This window comes from Pseudopipra pipra, chromosome 22 (assembly GCF_036250125.1).
Source record: "Pseudopipra pipra isolate bDixPip1 chromosome 22, bDixPip1.hap1, whole genome shotgun sequence".
In the NCBI taxonomy this organism is placed as follows: domain Eukaryota; kingdom Metazoa; phylum Chordata; class Aves; order Passeriformes; family Pipridae; genus Pseudopipra; species Pseudopipra pipra.
This window is the reverse complement of record NC_087570.1, coordinates 725,846-745,079: the sequence shown is the minus strand read 5'-3', so window position 1 is coordinate 745,079 and position 19,234 is coordinate 725,846. Positions and strand designations below refer to the sequence as shown.

The window sequence follows — 19,234 nt, the reverse complement described above, 5'->3', positions numbered from 1 at the left end:
GGGGCCGCGCTCCGCCCCCGCCTCCGCCCCGCGCAACTTCCCCGCGCCGCGGCCCCCCGCCCCCGCCCCGCGGGTGCGCGCACAGACGCGCGCGCGCCCAACCCCGCCGCGCCGAGCCGAGCCGAGCCGAGCTGAGCTGAGCTGAGCCCCGGTGAACTGCGCCGAGCCGAGCCGAGCCGAGCCGAGCCCCGGTGAACTGCACCGAGCCGCGAGCCACACCAAGCCGCGCATGGGGCGCGCATCCTCCGCGGGCGCGCAGCTGCCCCGCCGGCGCTGAGGGGCCGGGGCACCGGAGCAGCGACCCCCGTCCTCGCCGCCGCCGCCGGGCATGCCCGCCCCGCCGGCCGCCGCCTGCCCCGCCGCTGAGCGCCGCCGCGGGCGCGGGGCGGCGCGCCCGGATGGAGCGCTGAGGCGCTGAGCCCCGCCGGGCCGGGCCGGGCCGAGACGTGACGATGTGGATGCGACGGCTCCCGGGAAGCAGGTAGGGCCGGGGAGCGGCGGCCCCGCGGGGCAGCGCCGGGCGCATCCCGCCGCCGGGCGCGCTCGGGGAGCGGCGGAGTTAAATCGTGAACTTGGAGCGGGGAGAGGGATGGGGAGCGCGATGGGGAGCGGGATGGGGAGCCGTGTGCGGAGCGGAGCGGCGAGCACGCGGTGTAGCGGAGGCTGCCGGCGCGTCCGGGGAGCGCGGCCGGTTCTCGCTCCGCGCGGTGCCGGGGCTCCCCCCGCCTGGCTCCCCCGCCCCGTTCGCCCGCCCTGCCCGGGAGATGGATCCGCGCTCCCTGTCCCCTCGCCGGCTGCTCGCTCCCCTCTGGCCGCCCCGGCGGGGCCGCTCGGGGGAAGGGGCCGGGGGGGCGGCCGGGATGCGGGCGGATGGATGGATGGATGAATGGATGGACGGATGGATGGATGTGTTTGGGAGATTAATCGAGAATTGCAAAGCAGAGGAGACGGAGGCAAACTGTTACGTAACACATTTTCATTACCGCTGCGAAGTCATCTGAGCCGAAATCTTATTATTTCCATGGTGCTGTGGCTGGAGAGCCCCGGCCCCTGCCTGTGCGCGGCCCCGGAGCCACAGCAGTACCTGGGGTTTGGTGGTTTAAGCCCATCTCGGTGGAATCGAGTGAAAGCAGCAGCGGGTTAAACAAGTGAGACCCTAAGGAAAAGTGAGATCCACGATCCGTTCCGCTCCCCCCAACCCGGTTTTGTGTTTAGAAAGTCCGGGATTTGAGCGGTTGTGTGAGGCGGGGGCTAAACCCCAAACCTCCCTCTGCCGAACGGGACGGTGGTTCTGGCGCGTCACCTGCTCCTGCGAGAGGGGTCCCAAGGCGAGGGGTCCCGAGCAGCCACCCCACTACCGCAGGTCGTGCCAGGCCCTGCGGCTGCTCCCCAAAAAGAGCAGGACTGGGTGCCCAGGGGGGCTGCGGGGTGAGCAGATGGATGGATGGGTGGATGGAGCCCCGCCACCACCCCTACCCCACGCAGCACCTCGGGGAGCCCACGAGCCCGCGCTGCCCCCCACGCCCCTGCGCTCCAGCAGATCGTGGCTGTGGCTCGGGGGCACGGAGGGAGGCGGGCAGGGCCCCCCGAGCGCCGCGGGCAGCGAGCGGTGATGCGAGAGGCTTTTGTCCGTCACCCCTGGCGAGTCACTGGAGGCTTTGTCCGTCTGCCCGAGCTGTGGACGGAATCCTGGAGGGTGAAACCTGAACTGAGGTTTTGTCTGTGCCGAGGAGTTGGGGGAGGCCCTCGGCCTCTCTGTTACCCTCGCGTGTGCCGTGCCGTGTATTCCAGCGGCACGTGGCGAGCCGGCTCCCGTTCCCCGAGCTTTGTCCCGTGCCCTTGGCTGGTGCACCCTGATGGCCCGGGCACGTGAGCACCTTCACGCTGCCGCCAGAGATGTCTGTCTGTCTGTCCGCCAAGGATGTGTTACTGTGTGTGGGAAGGACAGAGTCCGTGGTGATGTAGTGACCTTAGGAATTCCTCCTGGGGAAAGCACCTGAACGTTTTCTTAGGGTGCCTCGTGGCTGGATTTATCCTTGGCAGGTGAAAAGCCCATTTCCCAGGGCTGGAGCGACAGAAGGCTGTAATGCTGGGAACAGAGGATGCCCTCTGCTTTGTTATTTTTGAGCAGAGTTTAGCAAATGGAAACGGGAGCCCTCTGCTTGCTTCCCTCCTCGATTCATTCGCCTTGTAAATTTCTGTGCTGTTCATCCTGGATCCCCAGCGCCAGGCTGTCCTCTCCACCACCTCATCAGCTTCCAGTCCCTCCCTGTTTTATTTTTAATAAGAGATAACTTTACTGCTAACCTTGCCTGCTGCTCTCCCTTCTCTATAACTCTAATTGCTTCTGGCTTTATTTCTGACATTTCCCATGTCATTTCTCCTCATTTTCTTGAAGAGTACTAGAAAAATAGCTCCAGGAGAAGCAGTGAAGCTTTGCAGTGCCTGTTTCACCCTGCACAGCCTCTGCCTGGAGCGGCTGCCTGCGGCAGGGAGATGGTACCCTGCTGCTCCTTTCAAGTCGGATCCCTTTCGCCCCGGGGCAGTAGCAGTGCCTGACCTCTCGTTGAGCTGCGGTCCTCTGCTGGGGAGGGCAAGACCTGTGCAACTGCATCGCTCAGAATTATTCGGTTCGTGTGAAGGGGAGCTGCTGCTCTCCATTTTGGAGCGGGGCTGGGTGAGCAGCGTTGCCCCGAAAGCCCCTGCGAGGTCCTAGGGATGCTCCAGCCCTGCACCGCCCTCGGCAGGTGTGGGTGCTGCGGGGCAAAGTCTGTTCTTTGTGGGGACGGCGGTGGCCCTGTCGCTCCCCGCGTGTGCGGGGACATACGTGTGCGTGCACACGCCTGCGTCAGTGCCTGCGCGCCTGCGAGGCCACGGCACCTTCTGCGGCGTGCCGGCTGCCAGCGCCGCCGAGGACTTCCCCTCCATAGCTGCGAATATAATGTTTCAAACAATATGCCACGGTTCTTACAGCACTGAGCTCCGGAGTGATTTGCAGTAGGAGTAAAACCACCGCTTGCAATTTCTCGGCGATTGTATAAAACAACTCGTTAAAAGGCATACATCCCTGCCCATTGGCTCCGAGGAAACTTTATGGGCCTTGTAGTTACTGCCAAAGCAAACATTTTCCATGAATTTCACTCATCAGGTTCATGCTGTCAAATGTAGATTCAGCCGCTTGTCAAAGATGCAAGCCTTGCAGTCTGGGAAGTAATGAGAGCAGTAAGCAGTGGGAGTTAATGGCCTCCACTGAGGAGTCCTTACTCATCCCGCATCCACACAGGGGCTGAGCTGGCTGCTCCCAGGTGGATTGATTGCCACAGAAATTCATCTGGTGTCACCGGCTATGATACTTAACAGCCACAATAATGCTTGAATAAACTGCGCTTTTATGCAGCCGTTCGTACCTCGCGCCGGCAGCAATTTCCCTCCTGAGCGAGGGGAGCGGCGCGGGGCTCCGGCAGCACTTCCCAGAGCATGAACAATTGTTGTAATAACGCTGGAGCCACCACGTTGCCTTTGTGGTGCCTCCGGTGGGGTGACGGGTGGGAGCTGTCGTGGTGCTGACGCTTGCCTGGGATGCTGGAGGCTGCCCCGTGTCACAGCCACCCTGCCAGCCCTTGGCGTGCGGGACACAGGACGGGCGAGCTGTTGGTCCGGCTGCTCCCGGCACTGGGGCACCGCGGCTTGGCTCTGCCTTATGTAATGGTCATCTGCTGGAAAGGAGGAGTTGCTGATGTTCCTTCAGAGCCCAGCCTGGAGCAGGGAATGGCAGCAAGGCACAGGCCAGCTCTCCAGCCTGGTTCCCATCTTCCCTCACCCAACCTGATCTGCGAGCTCTCTCAGTATCTGTAGGGTGCACACGTATACAGGGCAGTGGTGAGCACTGCCAGTGGCTCCCAAGGACAGCTTTTTAGGGGGTGAATAATCCATGGGACTTCCAACAGGTCTGAGGTTCATTATGGAAATGTATGCGTGCCTAAGTCTTTAAATATAGCTAATGGGAGAAGGACTGGGAGGAAAGATTACGGGAATCAGTGTGCTGAGCCAGAGGAGCAGGAGCTGCTCTGCTCTGGGTTGTGGTGCCTGTTGTTCTCCTTGACAGCTGGTGGTCACCAAGTAGGTGACAGCAGTTCAAGCCTAACAGAGTTTGGTTTTGACAGCAAAACTCTTCTAACAGGATAATTCCTGGAGGCTGAGTGTGTTGGGTGGGATCAGTGGATGGAGCTGCCTCATTGGTGCTTTCACCCCCTCCTTTAAAAGAAAAGGGTTTTCCTTCTGTCTTTCTTTCCATCTTTCCTTCCATCCTCCTTCCCTCACTGTGCTGGGTGGCACCGCTGGGAGGGGGTTTCTGGCCAAACCCCGTGTCCCAGCAGCCACTGCAGGTTTTCCAGGGGATGCTCCCAAAGCTGCTGCTTGGCCCTTCCTTGCCTTGGCTCACTGTTTTCATCAGAGTGACTTTTTTCACTGAAATAATGTTAAACTCTGGACCTGAACTACGTCCTTAAAAATGGAATTCAAGTTGATATGAATATTTCTTGTGGCTCTTCTTACCAGGACCTGCACCTACAGACTTTGATAGCTTATATAATTTCCTGTGATGGAGATGTACTTCATCTAATTTCACTTGGAAATGCATTGATTAAATCAGAACTGCTGAGAGATTTAAACTGAGTCTCAGTGGCCTGAACTTAACCGTGGGAGGTTTACCTGCCTTCATCCTTCAACATTAATTTGGTTTTATGAGGATTCCTTGTGAAATGAGGTTTTGTCTGCTGCTGAATCTCTCCTGCTCTCTGGGTTTCTCAGTTGCTTTCTCTGGCTCTGCGAGGCGACGCCACACTAAAGCCTCCTTTCAGCACCTTCTGTGGGGACACAGCAGGAACCGATGGGCATTTTGGCTCCATCTGCCCCCACTGTCTCACACGGCTGCCCAGGCTGGAGGCAAAGCGCCCGTGCTGCCCGTGGCATGGTGGCAGGGCTGGGTGCTGTGCAGAGGCACGTTCACCTGGGACCAGGGCTGCTAGACGGGGTGCTCTGGGAGCAGGGTGGGGACATACCTCAAGTGCAGCTGGATGTGTCTTCCAGCAGTGCTGAGGGATTTGGCATTTCTGGTCCCAAGCAGCAGTGAGAAAAGGAGGAGAGACACAGCTTGGCTGGAGGTGGATGAGCAGCTCCATGGAGACGGGCAGGGACAGGGTCTGCAGGCACTGTGTGTCCGGGGCTGGAGGCCAAAGCACCCACTGGGACTTGCCTGAGGACTTAAAAAAATAAATAAAGCCAGTCATTCACAAAGTGCTCATTTCCAACTCTGATCTGCAAAATGTCTCCTTGTGACTTGGAGATGATGCGTAGGCAGGAGATATGCTTTGACATGCGATGATTTTTGTTGAAGTTTGCTCTGAAGGTCTTTCTTGGCAGCTCTGCTTTCCTGGCAGTGTTGGAGCATCCCGGCGGCACTGTGTCCCTTCTGCCAGTGGCTGCTGTGTCCCCATGAGCCAAAACCTTTGGGAGCAGAAGCCGTTCCCTGGCGCAGCATCTCTGTGGGTATGGAAAGGACTCTTCATCTCCTACTGCAGAAGCTGGCAGGGAGGAAAAGCGGAGCTTTGGCTGCAGGGCTGCTCCGGACCCCGGCTGAAGCATCCATGGGATGAGGCTTAGCTGTGGCAGGGTGGGAGCAGTGAAGTTCCTTGGCCTGTCTGTGGTGCCAGAGCTGCCAACTCCACTGACTTCCAAATAAAGGCTGAGGAGAAGTTGCTTCAAAAACAACATGTCTGGGAGTGGCGAGGTGCTTCCTGCAAGAGAGAGACAAGTTTGGATCCTCGAGGTGGAAAAACAGGAGCTCACTGGAGGGCATGTGCCCTAGCACAAGAGAAGCGAGGGGATGGGGCTGTGCTGGCACAGAGACCCACAGTGAGGGGTGACTGTGTGCTGTGGGACTCCAGCAGCACAGCACACACCGTGTGAGGGACTGCATGTGCCAGGCGGGAGAGCGGATTTGTGGGGCTCAGTTAAGGCTTGTTGGGGATCGACGGCTCCTGTCCACGAGGGTATTGGCTGTGCCTCTTCTGCAGCATCCTGGGATGGTCAGGAGAAACTCCAACCTATAAGTTGGGAATGTGGCTGTGTATTGCTGGCTTAGGAGCTGTGCAGAGCTGCTGTGCTCGGTGTGGGAGGGCCGGGGACTCACTGCTCAGCGGCGTTCGAGGCGCCGGTGAGAGCAAACGGCACTAATTGATGTTGCCACTTGACTGCACGTCATTCAGGTTGAAGATGTGACAAGGTTGGGGGGAGCCCGGGTTATTCCCCCTGGGATTTGCCTGCCTGGTGAGCCGAGCTTCCTGCAAGCACAACTTCCTCAGGGACACGTTCCATAATTGCCGGAGTCCCGTGCGTGACCTCAGCCCTGCTCCCAGAGCCTGCGATAGCATCTCTGCTCCTCTGCAGCACTCGAGTAATGAAGCGTCAGTTAATTGACATGGATGAGGACATCCACTTAAGGACCCACCGGAACATGGGTGATTAATGCCGTGCATCCCGCTGGGAGCGTGGTCAGCTCTGCCTCTGCTCGGCCAGAGCCAAAGCACGGCTGAGTCTGCAGCGGTGGGATGTTATGTAGGGAAAGTCCGGATGTGTTATTTTAGGAAGAGCTCCCAGAGAGAATCAGCCCTTTTTCTACAAGTATCTGCCATTCATGGGTTTTCCAGTTTTCCGTGGGAAGGACAAGGATGAGTTACTCATCTTCTTGTTTCTGGGCTTTGTAAGAGGCTCTGCTCCTCCAACATAATGTACTCAGGACTTACTCTGGGTTCCTGTCAAAGTGTTATATTCTCTGGCAAAATCAATTTTGCTAATTTTGGTGGATGAGGAGTGGAAGTGAGGCTGCTGGCTCGGGGGCCTTTGAAGGAAGCTGAGATACTGAGGGATGCAGGAGGTCATCCTTTGCTGCTGACCCATCAGAGATGATGCTCTGAAAGTTTAATCTCTCCCACAAAGGGGATTATTGTTTTTTTAATGAGATGCAGAGCACAGTGATTCCTGACTTGTGGGACTTGCCCCCAGTGGCACAGTGTTCTTGAGGTGCTGGAGGCTTCTCCTCACCATCACCTTGATCCACCAGGATTTTGCCATGGGTGGAATGGGAGAGCCTGTGAGCTGGCTGGATGCTGTATATGCAGTGAGGTGGCCATGGCAGGGAGAAAGGCTCTTCTTTGTGGAAAAGAAATTGCTTGGTGCTAAAAGGGGATTTAAAACTCTCTGTGACAGGATCAAGAGTCTTTGCCCCAGAGTTCATTTCCGCTGCCTTTGCTTTCTATTTTGGCTTGGCTTTTTCAACATCTTTTTGGGCTGTTCACATTTCTCTGTGCTGTGTGTCACACTGAGCCTTCTCTGGCAGTGGGATGTCCCCAGGAGGGGCTGGGCAGAGCTGGTGCTGTCTCGGGAGCAGGGGACTGGGAGCTCCCCAGCACTGTGCTGCAGCTGGAGCCTCAGCCAGGCAACACAACCCTGTGCTGAGCTCCCAGCTCCCAGCTCAAGGCCTTGGCTTTCTCCTGGCTTCCCTGCTGACATTTCACACCTTCAAAGAGAGCTCTGCTGCTCCATTTTTTCCCATTGTATTTCTTGTTCCATAAAAGCCATCTGTGCCTCTCTCTGCTTTCAGAGGCTTCATTCCTCTCACCTCCATTTCTGTAAGAGTTTCAGGAGCTTTTGAAACTCTTGACATGTTTCCTGTGTTCATTCCTGGGGATGGCTGCCGAGGTTTCCCGGCAGCCTATGCATCCCTGGGCTGCCAGGGACTTCTTGGGAGAAAGACAGGTCTGGATCTCACTCACTCCACTGCAAATTGAGAGCAGCTCCACCAGGAGACCATGGTGCTGGAGTGAAGACCTGAGTTAGTCAGATTTCCCTATGCAGACATCCAACCTTTGCCATGGGAAGGGGTCAGCTGGGCCCTGTGCTGGTCTTCCAGACACTTCCAGCGGGTCAGTGTTTACCTTTGCTCCTGGGAAAGCAGGGCTCTTTGGGAGCTCATCATAAAAAATCCCATTAGGAGATATATTCTCCTGATTGTGTTCCATGGTTGGTGGTATTTCCCGTTGATACAGTGCTTTACAGTGGGCTCCAATGCACAGCTCCTGCAAAGACACATTGTGTTACAACAATGCCACAGACCTCTTTTAATTATTTTGTTTTAAAGCTCATTAAGCTGCTGCTTTAGATGTACTGAGCCAACTTACCTTATTTCTTTAGATCAGAGCATTTCCTGCATTCATTGTAATGATGCTCTTGGGCACATTCATTTAGAAAATAAGATTATTTACCCAGGAAGTGGCAGGGTTAAAGGGTGGTGTAACCTGTAGCTTGTGCCACGGTTTTCCTCTCTGTAGGTCCTTCAGAGCTGAGGGCTGGGTTGAATTAGTCGCTGTCTCTCAGAATCACTTTGTGGATATGCATTCAGAGGAGGGAAACCCCTCATAAGGCTCCAGCTCTAGTCTGAGATCGAGCAGGATTATTGCAATCCTGGTGGGGAGAGCCTCACTTCTTCCATCCGATCCCATCACATCCCACAGCATTTGGGCATTGCATCCTGCTTGGACACCCCAATGCGGTGGTCCCTTTGTCCAAGGAGGAGGCCTGATGATCCTGAAGGATGGCAGACATGTGGCAAAGGAAGAAAATTCACAAGCAAAGAAGGGAAAGCAGAAATTCCTTGGCTGGTGGCTGCAGGGAAATGCACCATCCTGCCCAGCCACTGGCCTTATTTATTGTGGGCAGCATTAGGGACGATCTCCAAGCCCTGGGTTTAACGTGCTCATTGCAGTTGCATTTCCTCAGCAGACCGGTTTTTCCATGGTTTTGGTACATGGAGGAGTGTTTTCTGCTCCCGTGATGGGGATGGGAGAGGGCAGCACCATCCTGTGTGCTGGGACCTCCCAGGTTGGTGTCAGCATGTAAAGCCTGGGCAGTGATTTTGTGGTGCCCGTGAGGAGGTGGAATACACGAGGAGGTTTAAGAGGAAGCTAAAATAAGAGGGGAAACCCTGATTTCCTTAGGTTTATGAATTGTTTTTAGTACCAGCAATAGCAGAGCTTGAAGCTGTGGCTTTTCAACAAGATTTTGGTGGGTGTGGAAATCTGAAACTTCCCAGCAAGTTGTGTCTGAGCTGGAGCTCTTATTGCTGCCTGGTCCCCAGCACTGGCACAGAGCTCAGGGGGGGACAAGTGGAGTAACTTGGCGACAGGTGCAGGTTTGGGCTGGAAAGCCAGTGCTCACAAACCCCCTTTATCCGGGCGGGACAAAAGCTGAGTGTTATTGCCGCCGGGTTGATGAAATGCCCCACTGTCCAGCCCTGCCACGCTAAATGCACCCAGTGTTTGCCGGCCGGGCGGCGGCGGGGGAAGCAGCGGCTGCGCCGCTGAGGGGGATGCTCCAGCAGCACCCACACCGTGCCCACTGAGGGGGATGCTCCAGCAGCACCCACACCATGCCCACTGAGGGGGATGCTCCAGCAGCACCCACACCGTGCTCACTGAGGGGGATGCTCCAGCAGCACCCACACCGTGCTCACTGAGGGGGATGCTCCAGCAGCACCCACACCGTGCCCACTGAGGGGGATGCTCCAGCAGCACCCACACCGTGCCCACTGAGGGGGATGCTCCAGCAGCACCCACACCGTGCCCACTGAGGGGGATGCTCCAGCAGCACCCACACCGTGCCCACTGAGGGGGATGCTCCAGCAGCACCCACACCGTGCCCACTGAGGGGGATGCTCCAGCAGCACCCACACCGTGCCCACTGAGGGGGATGCTCCAGCAGCACCCACACCGTGCCCACTGAGGGGGATGCTCCAGCAGCACCCACACCGTGCCCACTGAGGGGGATGCTCCAGCAGCACCCACACCGTGCCCACTGAGGGGGATGCTCCAGCAGCACCCACACTGTGCCCACCGTGGGCACATTCTACAGCAGATGTCATGCCCTTTCTAGAGCAAGGTGAGCTGGGCTGGCCATCATGGGTGGCGTTGGCCAGCTCACTGTGTAAGCTCAGCTCTCATACTCATCCCCAGGCTGGCCGCAGGCACTGGACCCTGTGTCCTGTCAGTGTCCTTTACAGTCTTTGAAATGGGAACTGGACTTGAAACCTAGGGTTAAAGGTTGGCTTGGCTTTGGCAGCAAGTGGGAATGTAGAGCCAACCAGCTCTTGCCTTCGCAGCAATGCCACGTGCATCCACTGCTGTCCACTCCATTTTTCTCTCCCCCACATTGCTCTGCCAGACGCTGAGTCTTCCCACGGTGCAGGGGTGGGATGTGCCAGAGGGGTCCCATGCCGGTGGGCTCCAGCACCAGCCCCAGGCACCTGCACTGGGGCTTTGCCCTTCCTGTGCCTCCAGCAAAGGACGGGCCCCGAGGCGAGAGCAGCCGAGGCCGCTGCAGCGCCAGAGCTGAGCGCTGACGGCGTTGGCAGGGCTGCACCTCCCGCATCAGCACATTGGCTGATGGTACCGCTGGGTATTAATTATGCCTTCCGCACTCGCGGCTATTCAAATGGTAAAATTGTTTATTTGCAGCTGGGTGAGCTCAAGGCAGAGGCAGAAGAGCGAGCAGCTCCCCTCCACCGCGGCTGCCCTCCTGCCCCCCTCTCACGGCTCCCCAGGCACAGCCAGGGATGGATCCAGCCACCTCCATCCTGGCATTTCCATCCTGGGGGCACCGCTGACTTCCCAGCCCCAGCTGACCCCTTTCCGCCCCCTTTTCCCAAGGCAGTGGGTGTTTGCTGTCTGCCAGGCTGTGGCAGCGTGGCAATGAGGATTCTACCTATTTCACCCTCTGCTGATTTCCCTCCGTGATAAATCCCATCCCCTCCGCTGCGGGAAGCAGCGTCAGTTTAATTACTTGTGGGGAGAAGGGGGCAGCGGAGGAACTTAGGACTTGTTTTAAATATCACTTTTATTAGCAGGTAATCCTGAAGCTCAGGTCTGTAATATAGATAGGTAGTGATGTGGCACATTTAATTTACTTAGGTGCTACTATGTGTCAGCCTTTGTGCCTTAAGTCCCAGTCCTGGCTTTAAAGAGCTTGGCAACCATATTTTCACAAATTTGTAATTATCTTGGAAGAAGTTGGGGCTACAGACGGCACAGTAAATAGTATGTTCCCAGTTCTCACTGGGTCTGGGATCAGAGAGACTCATCCCGGAGCAGAACATGGCTCAGAAAGGTCCCAGTGGTGCCACTGACACTGGTGGTGTGGTGTAGGACATGCTGGGTGCCCCACTGGGGTGGTCCACAAGGTCTCCTGCTGATCGCCTGGTGTAACTTGTCACGTGCCTTTTGGCACCCAGCCATGCTGCCCTTGGATGGGAACGTGCATCTTCCCCCCTCCCAGCCCTGGGGAGGGTCCCAGTCCAGCCTGGAATGCAGGATAGCAATGCTCTATTTCCCTGGCAGTGGTTGGTAGTGCGACAGCAAAGGACAGTTGCTGCACTGCAGGGATTGTTGCACAGGACAGCGGGATGGAGAGGAGAGCGGCTGCGGTTGGGGCTGCAGTCCCCACCTCAGCGAGGACAAACAATTGCAGGCCAAGTATCTGCCACTGAAGTTTTCCCCTCTTCCTCCTGCTCCAGCGTGAAAGTCACCCGTGGGATGCAGCGGCCTCATTCTATTCCGTATGCAGCGAGTTCCTGCACGTACTCTCATAACGTGCCGTGCTCCGAACGCCTTTGTAGGACACACAGCCACACTGCCAAGGATGCTTTTCCTAGAGCATGGCAGAGCGTGGCACCCAGTTCCCTGCCGTGTCATGCCTGGCTCGAGCAAACATCACCCCATCTCTTTGACCACAGCTCCTGCTCCTGCTCCAGGCATTCACAGGAATATTTCTGTCTCTGCCTCGCTCAGTGTTTGGAGATATGAAATGCTCAGAGTTCGTAAATCAGCCCAACAAGGACATAACCTTGATTCCCTGAGCAATACCGATAGATTAGCTAACGGGAGGCATGAAATGGAAGAATGGCTCCACTTGTATAATTCTGCATTAAAAATCAGCCTATTCTGCAGTTAATGCTCCTGTGAAGTGTCTCCACAGGCAGGGGAGAAAGGGGCTGGTGCTGGAGAGCAAACAAGGACCTTATGAAAGGGACTGCACTCGAGTGAGCCTTTGAGGCTTCGGGGAAGTGTGTTAGTGCTGACGGGTGGTGTTTCAGTGTTTGTCAAAGCCATGATCCCAGTTAATTCTCAGCCACGTTACCAGAGCTGGGGGTTTCTGGGAGCACAGTGGGTGCGCTGGATTAACCTGTGTCCTGTCTGCAGTATCAGGGCTCCCCAAGGTGCCACCATCCCCTGAAGGTCCCTGGCACTGGGGTGGGCACTCTTCTGTCCCACTTCATGCTGGATACTCCTGCTTTCCCTCCCTGCACGTGGAGGTTGGCACCACGTGTGCAGTGGCGGCAGCAGCTGAGTTCCACGGCAGCCTCTTCCCGACTGCCGAAGGCAGCGGCGAGCTTATGTCCTCCAGCATCCTTGAAATTAATCTCCCTCTCAAGTGCCAACTGTCCTCCTCTTCAAAGCACATGGCTGCAGCTGGAAGGATTCAGGAAGGGGTTTCATACAGAGGAGGGCTCTGAAAGGTGTCGTGTTGGGTGTGGAGGCTGCAGTGGCTCCAGCCTCTGCAGTGGCACCTTTGACACCCACTGCTCCGTCACCTTTGGAACAGATGGACTCAGCAGAGTCCCAGAGTGCCTGGTGTGCCCAATCCATGTCAGTGGTTTCCTTGAAATCTGCTCTTGTGCTTCTGGCAGGTAAATATCTGTAGAAGTTCCCCTTCCTGGGTGGGAGTGTGGCTGCCTCGCTATCCACGGAGCCACGGGAGTGAATTTGTAGTTGGTGGGAGCAAAGGCCTCGGATGAGGAGAGCAAGGAAGGGAGTTCATCTCAAATATCTCTGCTATGCATTTCTTTTTCCAACCCAGTTTCAGAGTTTTACTGAATTTTTCCTTGAGTTTGAGAAGTATTTTGGGATAACATTCCCATGTACCTCCAAGATGGGAAAAGAAGTAATGTGAAAATTGCCCACGCTCCCCAAATCTCTTTGCAAGAAAGCTTGTATGTGTTTATGGGGGTGTCAGGAATAACCAAATCCCTGATTCCTGAGTGAGCAGCATAACCAAGGCCTTTCCCAATGTATCTCTCTGGCCCACACGTGCTCCCAGCCGGGGCTGGCTCTGTGCCCCCAAACCAAGGCAGATGGGTGCTATGTGTGTGTCTGGACAATGCGCTCCCTTCCCTATGCCAGAGCCTCTCTTTGGGTGCAGTTAGGGAGTGATCCCTTGTGGTGGGAGCAGTGGAGGATCCTCTGGCTCTGCTCTGCCTCCAGTGAGGGGCAGCTTGTGCCACTGGAGAGGTGTTTGAGCTGTTTGATGTCTCGGAGAGGCTGGAACGCCCTCCCAGGCTCTGAGCAGTGGTGACTTAGTGCTCACGCTCCCAGGAGGCTCCCGATGCTCTCCTGCCTGTTTGGGCGGCAGGGAGGTGGAGAGGCGGGGGCTCCCCGGGCGCTGTGCTGTGCCGTGCTGTGCCGTGCCGAGCCGTGCCGTGCTGTGCCGTGCCGTGCCGTGCTGTGCCGTGCCGTGCCGTGCCGTGCCGAGCCGTGCCGAGCCGTGCCGTGCTGTGCCGTGCCGTGCCAGTTGCAGCAGGCTCTCGTGGAACAGCCCAGGTTTTCTGGGGCAAGGACACGGTGGCAGGAGCTCCAGGCGGGATATGTCCCCGCTCCCAGGGTACCTTTGGGACGTGTCTCTCTCACTGCCCTGCCTCGGCAGGGTGCTGGTTCAGGGTGGGGGTCTGAGGGTCGGCAGGGGAGGGCCGGGTGGTCCTGCCGCTGGCCGTGCCACGCGCTGCCGCATCCATCCCCGCCGCCGCGCCGGGCACATCACGCTGCGTTGCCAAGACAACAGCAACTCCTACACGCTGCTATTTATTCTGAAGGACACTTGCTCTTATCTGTTGTTGCAAAGCCCTCAGAAGATCGCATGCCACGCAAAATTCCTCCGAGGTAACCAGACTCACTGCTTCCGTCCCTGAATCCATCTCCTGGGGCTGTGGCAGCCAGCAGAGTGGCCAGGAGGGTGCTCCTGGGGTGACAGCCCCTTGTCTGGCATCCCTGGAAGGGACACAGGTGGGAGGGTGACCCACACTGCCCCAAGGGCAGGGTGGGGTCTGCCCCGTCTGGGTGTCCCCCACCATGTCCTTCCCGGTCACAGAGCCTCTGGCCAGGGGAGCAGTGGCAGGAGCGAGGGACACTTGCTGTTTGGGCATCGCTGACGCTGCCTGGCCACACTGGGACATGAGTTTCCAGCATGACCCAGGGGAAAACGAGGGTTGTACATTGCCTCTTCCCACACATCCTCCTGATGCTGCCATGAACAATGCAGTGATGCTGGGGCAGGTCCCGCAGGAGCAAACCCCTGCAAGCTGCAGACTGGAATGTCAGGAGGAGATGGAAACAGGGAATATCTGTTTTTCCTGTGAGCTGCCAATCCCAAGCACCAAGAACCCACATTTTGTCTTTCAGAAGCTTCCAGGCAGTTGCTGGGGTGCAGTAAGCACCAGGTTTGGCTGGGCACATCTTCCTTCGCCTCGTTCATTAGCTGTTCATAAAAGCTCTGAGTTTGGGCAACACAGAGAGCTGGGAAGGGGACAAGATCTGGAGGTGGTCACAGGTGGTTAGAGGTGGCACCTGGGTGTGAGTAACGTGCCAGAAGGTGCCCAGCACCTCTCCTTCCTTGCAAGGAAACATTTCAGGTGATGCTGGGGAGTTGGACAGAGGCTGAAATTGAGCCTGACGTGCTGCTGGAGCGAACACGAGTGTTGCAAAGGTGAGTCCGTGCTTGATGCTCTGGCTGGAGCCTGAGCTCCTGACTTCTTGCCGGTGGAGACACAGCATTCCCTAGAGCACATGGGGGACACTCTTCGTGCTGACACCGCTCTGCCAGCCTCTAAAAAAACCCACCCCCACCACGATTTGGGTGGTTTGTGGTTTTTGAAAGCCTTGAAATCCTTCCTCCCCCAGCCTGAACTATTTTGGTTTCTGTTGTCTGTTTCTGGCTCTTCCCTTTCTCCTTCTGCACTCTTTCCCTGCGTTGCCTTCTCCCTCCCCAAAATAAATGCTGTTACGCTTTGAAAAAATACCCAATTAGGAAAAAAGCAGAGATCCTCTGAGCAGAAAAAGCCTGTGCTTGGGAGTATCCAGGTCAGCTCCTTTAGCTTCGCTTGCTCACGCACGGAGGGAGTGTACAAATGCTTCTGTCAACCAGATGCACATTCTGTCGTGCTCCCAAGGACTGTGCGGGCACCGCTGCGGAGGATTAGCCCGTTTAGCCATGTAAAGCTCTCATTAACTCCTGCTGAGTTCAACAAAAGTCTTTCTCGTGTAAAAGCTGAGTAAAATGGAGTAAAGATTTTTTTGGGCTTTAGCCTAATGATTTTTTTTTTTCCAGGAAAAAAACCAAAACAAACAACAACAAAAATTTGCTTATCAGGCATTTTCTTGCTGCTGTACGTGGGGCAGCATCTTAGAGGAGAGGGGAGCAGAGCCTCGTGCGGTGCGGTGCTGTTGGGGAAGGGAGAGGGCTGTGACGTGATGTGACGTGTTGGTGACAGGTTACATCAAACCAAAATGGTAACTGCTGAGCCTGCTGGCAGCTCAGGGTGTTTCCAGCTGCTCTGTAACAGAGAGGGCAGTGAGAGGGGCTGCTCGTCCTGCCCTCCCTGTGCCACAGGGTTGTGTTCGGCACTGGGTGCCACGTGCCACAGCAGGGATGTGCCGTGCTCCGTGGGAGGATGCTCCTGCTGCGGTGTGGGCGACTGCCACAGTAGGAGAAGGGTTACATGTGCAAATGCAAGAGCCCACGGACTCGTCTGCTCCAGCTCTTTGAGGGATTTATAGTGCTGCCTGTGGGGTGGCTCCTTATGCCTGGCTTGGGAAGCAGGGGACAGGCTCCCCAATACCCTTGTGCTCTGCTCTGCCAACTGCTTTGGGTAATTCACCCAAAAGGGCTGTTTGGCTTCCTCTGTGCGTTTCCTGGTAAAACCCATCCTCAGGTGGTTCCCAGCTTTCCCAGACCAATTGAAAAGTCATGGTTGTGGATGGGGATCCTCAGTCTGCCATGCTTGTGGTGGTGGGTTTTGCAGTGGGAGGGGGCTCAGGGTGCCCTGAGATGTCATTCTGGGGGACTCTGGCTGGAGTGCCAGGGAGGGTGATGCCACCTGTGCGGGCTGGGGGCTGCTTTGGGTGACTGGGCTTGGAGAGCCAGGGTGTGATGTGCTGGGAGGGAGTGCGGGGTTGCTGCCCTTCCCTTCCCTTCTAACATGATCCCTGTCTGTCCACAGGTCAGGTTACCCGCTCGGAAGCCATGCTTGGATTTTAATAGCCATGTTCCACCTTGCCATGGACCTTGCCAGCTGCCAGCCCCCAGCCACCGGTGCCGGGGGGAGGCTCTCGCCGCGGCCGGCGCTCCGGCACAGACTGTCCCGCGGCTCGCTGTGGGGCGCGGGGAGTGGGGAGGAGCTGCGGCGCCCCGGGCCCCCCTGGACCTGCGCCCCCGCGCCCCCCCTGCAGAGACCCCGCTCCCGCCGGCCGCCCCTCACTGCCCCGCTGCCCGCCGGCCACCCCCTGCGCCGGCCGCGCTCCCGGAGGGGCCGGCGGCACCTGCGCGGCCGCGGCTTCGCCCCACGGGACGGGCGGCCCACGGTGCTGCCCGAGGTCATCGTCTGGGGCCCCACGGGCGAGGAGGACTCCCTGGAGAGCAGCACTCTGCCCGGCGCCTTCGCCACCGCCGCCGCCACCACCACCACCGCCGCCACGACCACCACCGCCGCCGCCGCCACCGCTGCCACGCCGCCCCGCGCGTCCCCCAGCACCCCGGCACCCGCGCCCGGCGGGGACGTGCCCCGCAGCAGCCCCGGCCGCACCAGCACCGCCGAACCGGCCGCCGGCCACAGCAGTGGAGGCAAAGACGCTCGGCCACCCCGCGGGCTGGGAGACAGCACAGGTAGGACCTGCCGGGGGCCGGGGCGATGGCGGCGTCATCGGGAGGGTTGGGGGGTCCTGGAGCGGAGGGGTCACCGTGAGACCAGTGTCCCAGTGCCAGCGCTGCCTGGGACAGGAGTTAGTGTGACATTAAAGAAACGCTTGGAGGTGAACAGCAGTGCTGATTATCGCCTTTACCCGAGGTGTTTTCCAGCCGCTCGCTGTGTTTCCCCATTACAGTCTCCATCCACAGCCGTCTCCCGTAATAGCGCTGAGGCGCAGCGATGCCTTCCCCCAGCGCTGGCTGCTGCGTGGACATGGATGGGAAAGCTGCTTCACATTTATTGCAAATTATATTTGTTATTGCTGATATTAAACCGTGGGATATCAGTGGATAGTTTACAGAATTTACTCACTGTGCATCGACTGCTCTGAGCCCACTGTGATTTTCTAGTCAAAATGAAAAGGAATTTTATGGCCTAATCTTAATCCCAATTAATTTATCCAGCATGCCCTGCTTGGCAGAAAGAAACGATGCAACCAGGATGTTTTTCCTGACTTAAAGGAGTTATTTATAGAGGCAAAATAACTCCCAACCTACACACCTTTTACAAACACTGGAATTGGCTGGATAGATTAGCGAGGGAGTATTGATAAGGGCTGCGACTTGAGTCGCTCGCTGTGTGGTGAGACTGTCAGTCAGGTCTCCCCAGACCTGCCATGGGCAGTGCCTTCAGCCTGGGTGGCATCATCTGATCCAGGAGTGTGGGGTCCCGTGGGCTCTTTTCCCTCAGCCAGCTGCGGCAGCCCCTCTGCCTGCCCCAGCTGTGGGAGGATAACTCCTGGCATGTGCTGGGGCTCTGGGACTTACTGGAGTGAGCTGCCTTGTTTAGGCGGGGACGAGCCGGTGGTGCTGCCACCCACCCGCTGGTGCCACCCGCCAGTGCCACCACTGCTGTCCCGCCTGGCCACAGAACAACGGGAGCTGCAGCCCTGACAGCTCCCAGGGGGCCCAGCTGCTTTAATCTGCTGGCTTTAGCTCTCATTAGGGGCTTTTTCCAGGATCGGAGTTTTTGCTAATTAACTTCTCTTTGAGCTGTGAATGTGATAAACTCCTTTACAGGGCTAAAGGCCCTGTTTGATCCCAGCCCGTCCACCCTCAGCTGAAAAGCTCCTGAGCTCTAGATCTGCTTTTTGTTCCAGTGCTGGGGTGAGAGCCCAGGAGGGCTCCCCACACTCTCCCTGCAGGAGCACCGTGCCCCTGCCGTGCCCCTGGACGGCGTTTCGGGAGCGAGCAGCCGACGCCGTCTCCAGACAGGGTCCGTGCTCTCGCTGGCTTTGCTGGCACGGTGCCTGAGCAAGGCTGTGCAGCTCCCCAGCCCTGCTCCGCTCTGTTATATAAGCTGTAGCGGCTGGAAGTGTTTGTTCTCTGCTGGGAAAAACATATGGCTACAAATGAGGATGAGGTAACTCGCCTGTACGGTTTATTTGCCTGAGCGAGCATTGCCAGTCCCTGTCCGGTGACGGGAGCCCGGGGCGGGTGTGACGCTGCTCTTGCTGCCTGTGGTCCCTCAGCTGTCCCTGGCAGCTGCCTGGGGGGTCAGGGTGGTCCCACCTGCGTGTGGCACCCGCAGGAGCTGGGATCACCCCAGGAGCTGGCAGAGCTGTCCCAGAGCTGTCCCACAGCCGTGCAGACCCACATTCCCTCAATCCCAGCAGAGCAGGCGCTGCCGTCATGCTGATGACGGTGCTGCTGCCCCTGAGTCCCTCCTGTGCCGTGTCCTTCTGTCCCTCCCTGTGTTGCTGGAGCGGGACTCACCTCTGGGCACCTGGTGATGCTGGGGGACTGTGGGGTCCTTGGGGTGCTCACAGCGGGGGGGACACTGGAGTGGAGGCAGCAGCAGTCACTGAGATGAACAACACAGCTCTGCTCTGTGACATCTTCCTCTCGCCCCCCTCCTCCTCACTGAGAAGGAAAGAAAAAAAAAGCCAGAAACAATGTCTCTGTGAGTTGCTGGCAGCAAAAACAAGCTTAAAAATATTCCTCTGGAATAGGAATTATTCAGCTCATAGGCAGGAGAGATGGCACAGGAGTGATGGCTGGTAAGGCCTGGGATAAGAGGAGCAGCTGGCTCATGCCCTGGCTCAGTGGGTGCTGCCACAGGGGTTCAGGTGACCTGCAGCTCAGGTGTGCCTGTCCTGATGCCACCCCTGTG

General features: G+C 57.5%; 1 protein-coding gene across 1 annotated transcript in view; it reads left to right on the top strand.

Moving 5' to 3' along the window:
• Positions 1–393: 393 nt before the first annotated feature.
• Positions 394–19,234, top strand: part of AJAP1 (adherens junctions associated protein 1) — a 36,577-nt gene continuing 17,736 nt past the window's right edge. The window contains exons 1-2 of the mRNA XM_064678347.1: positions 394–481; positions 16,379–17,040. Of these exons, the coding sequence (XP_064534417.1) occupies positions 453–481; positions 16,379–17,040 (691 nt within the window). The 5' untranslated portion in view covers positions 394–452. The remainder of the gene's footprint in view (positions 482–16,378; positions 17,041–19,234) is intronic.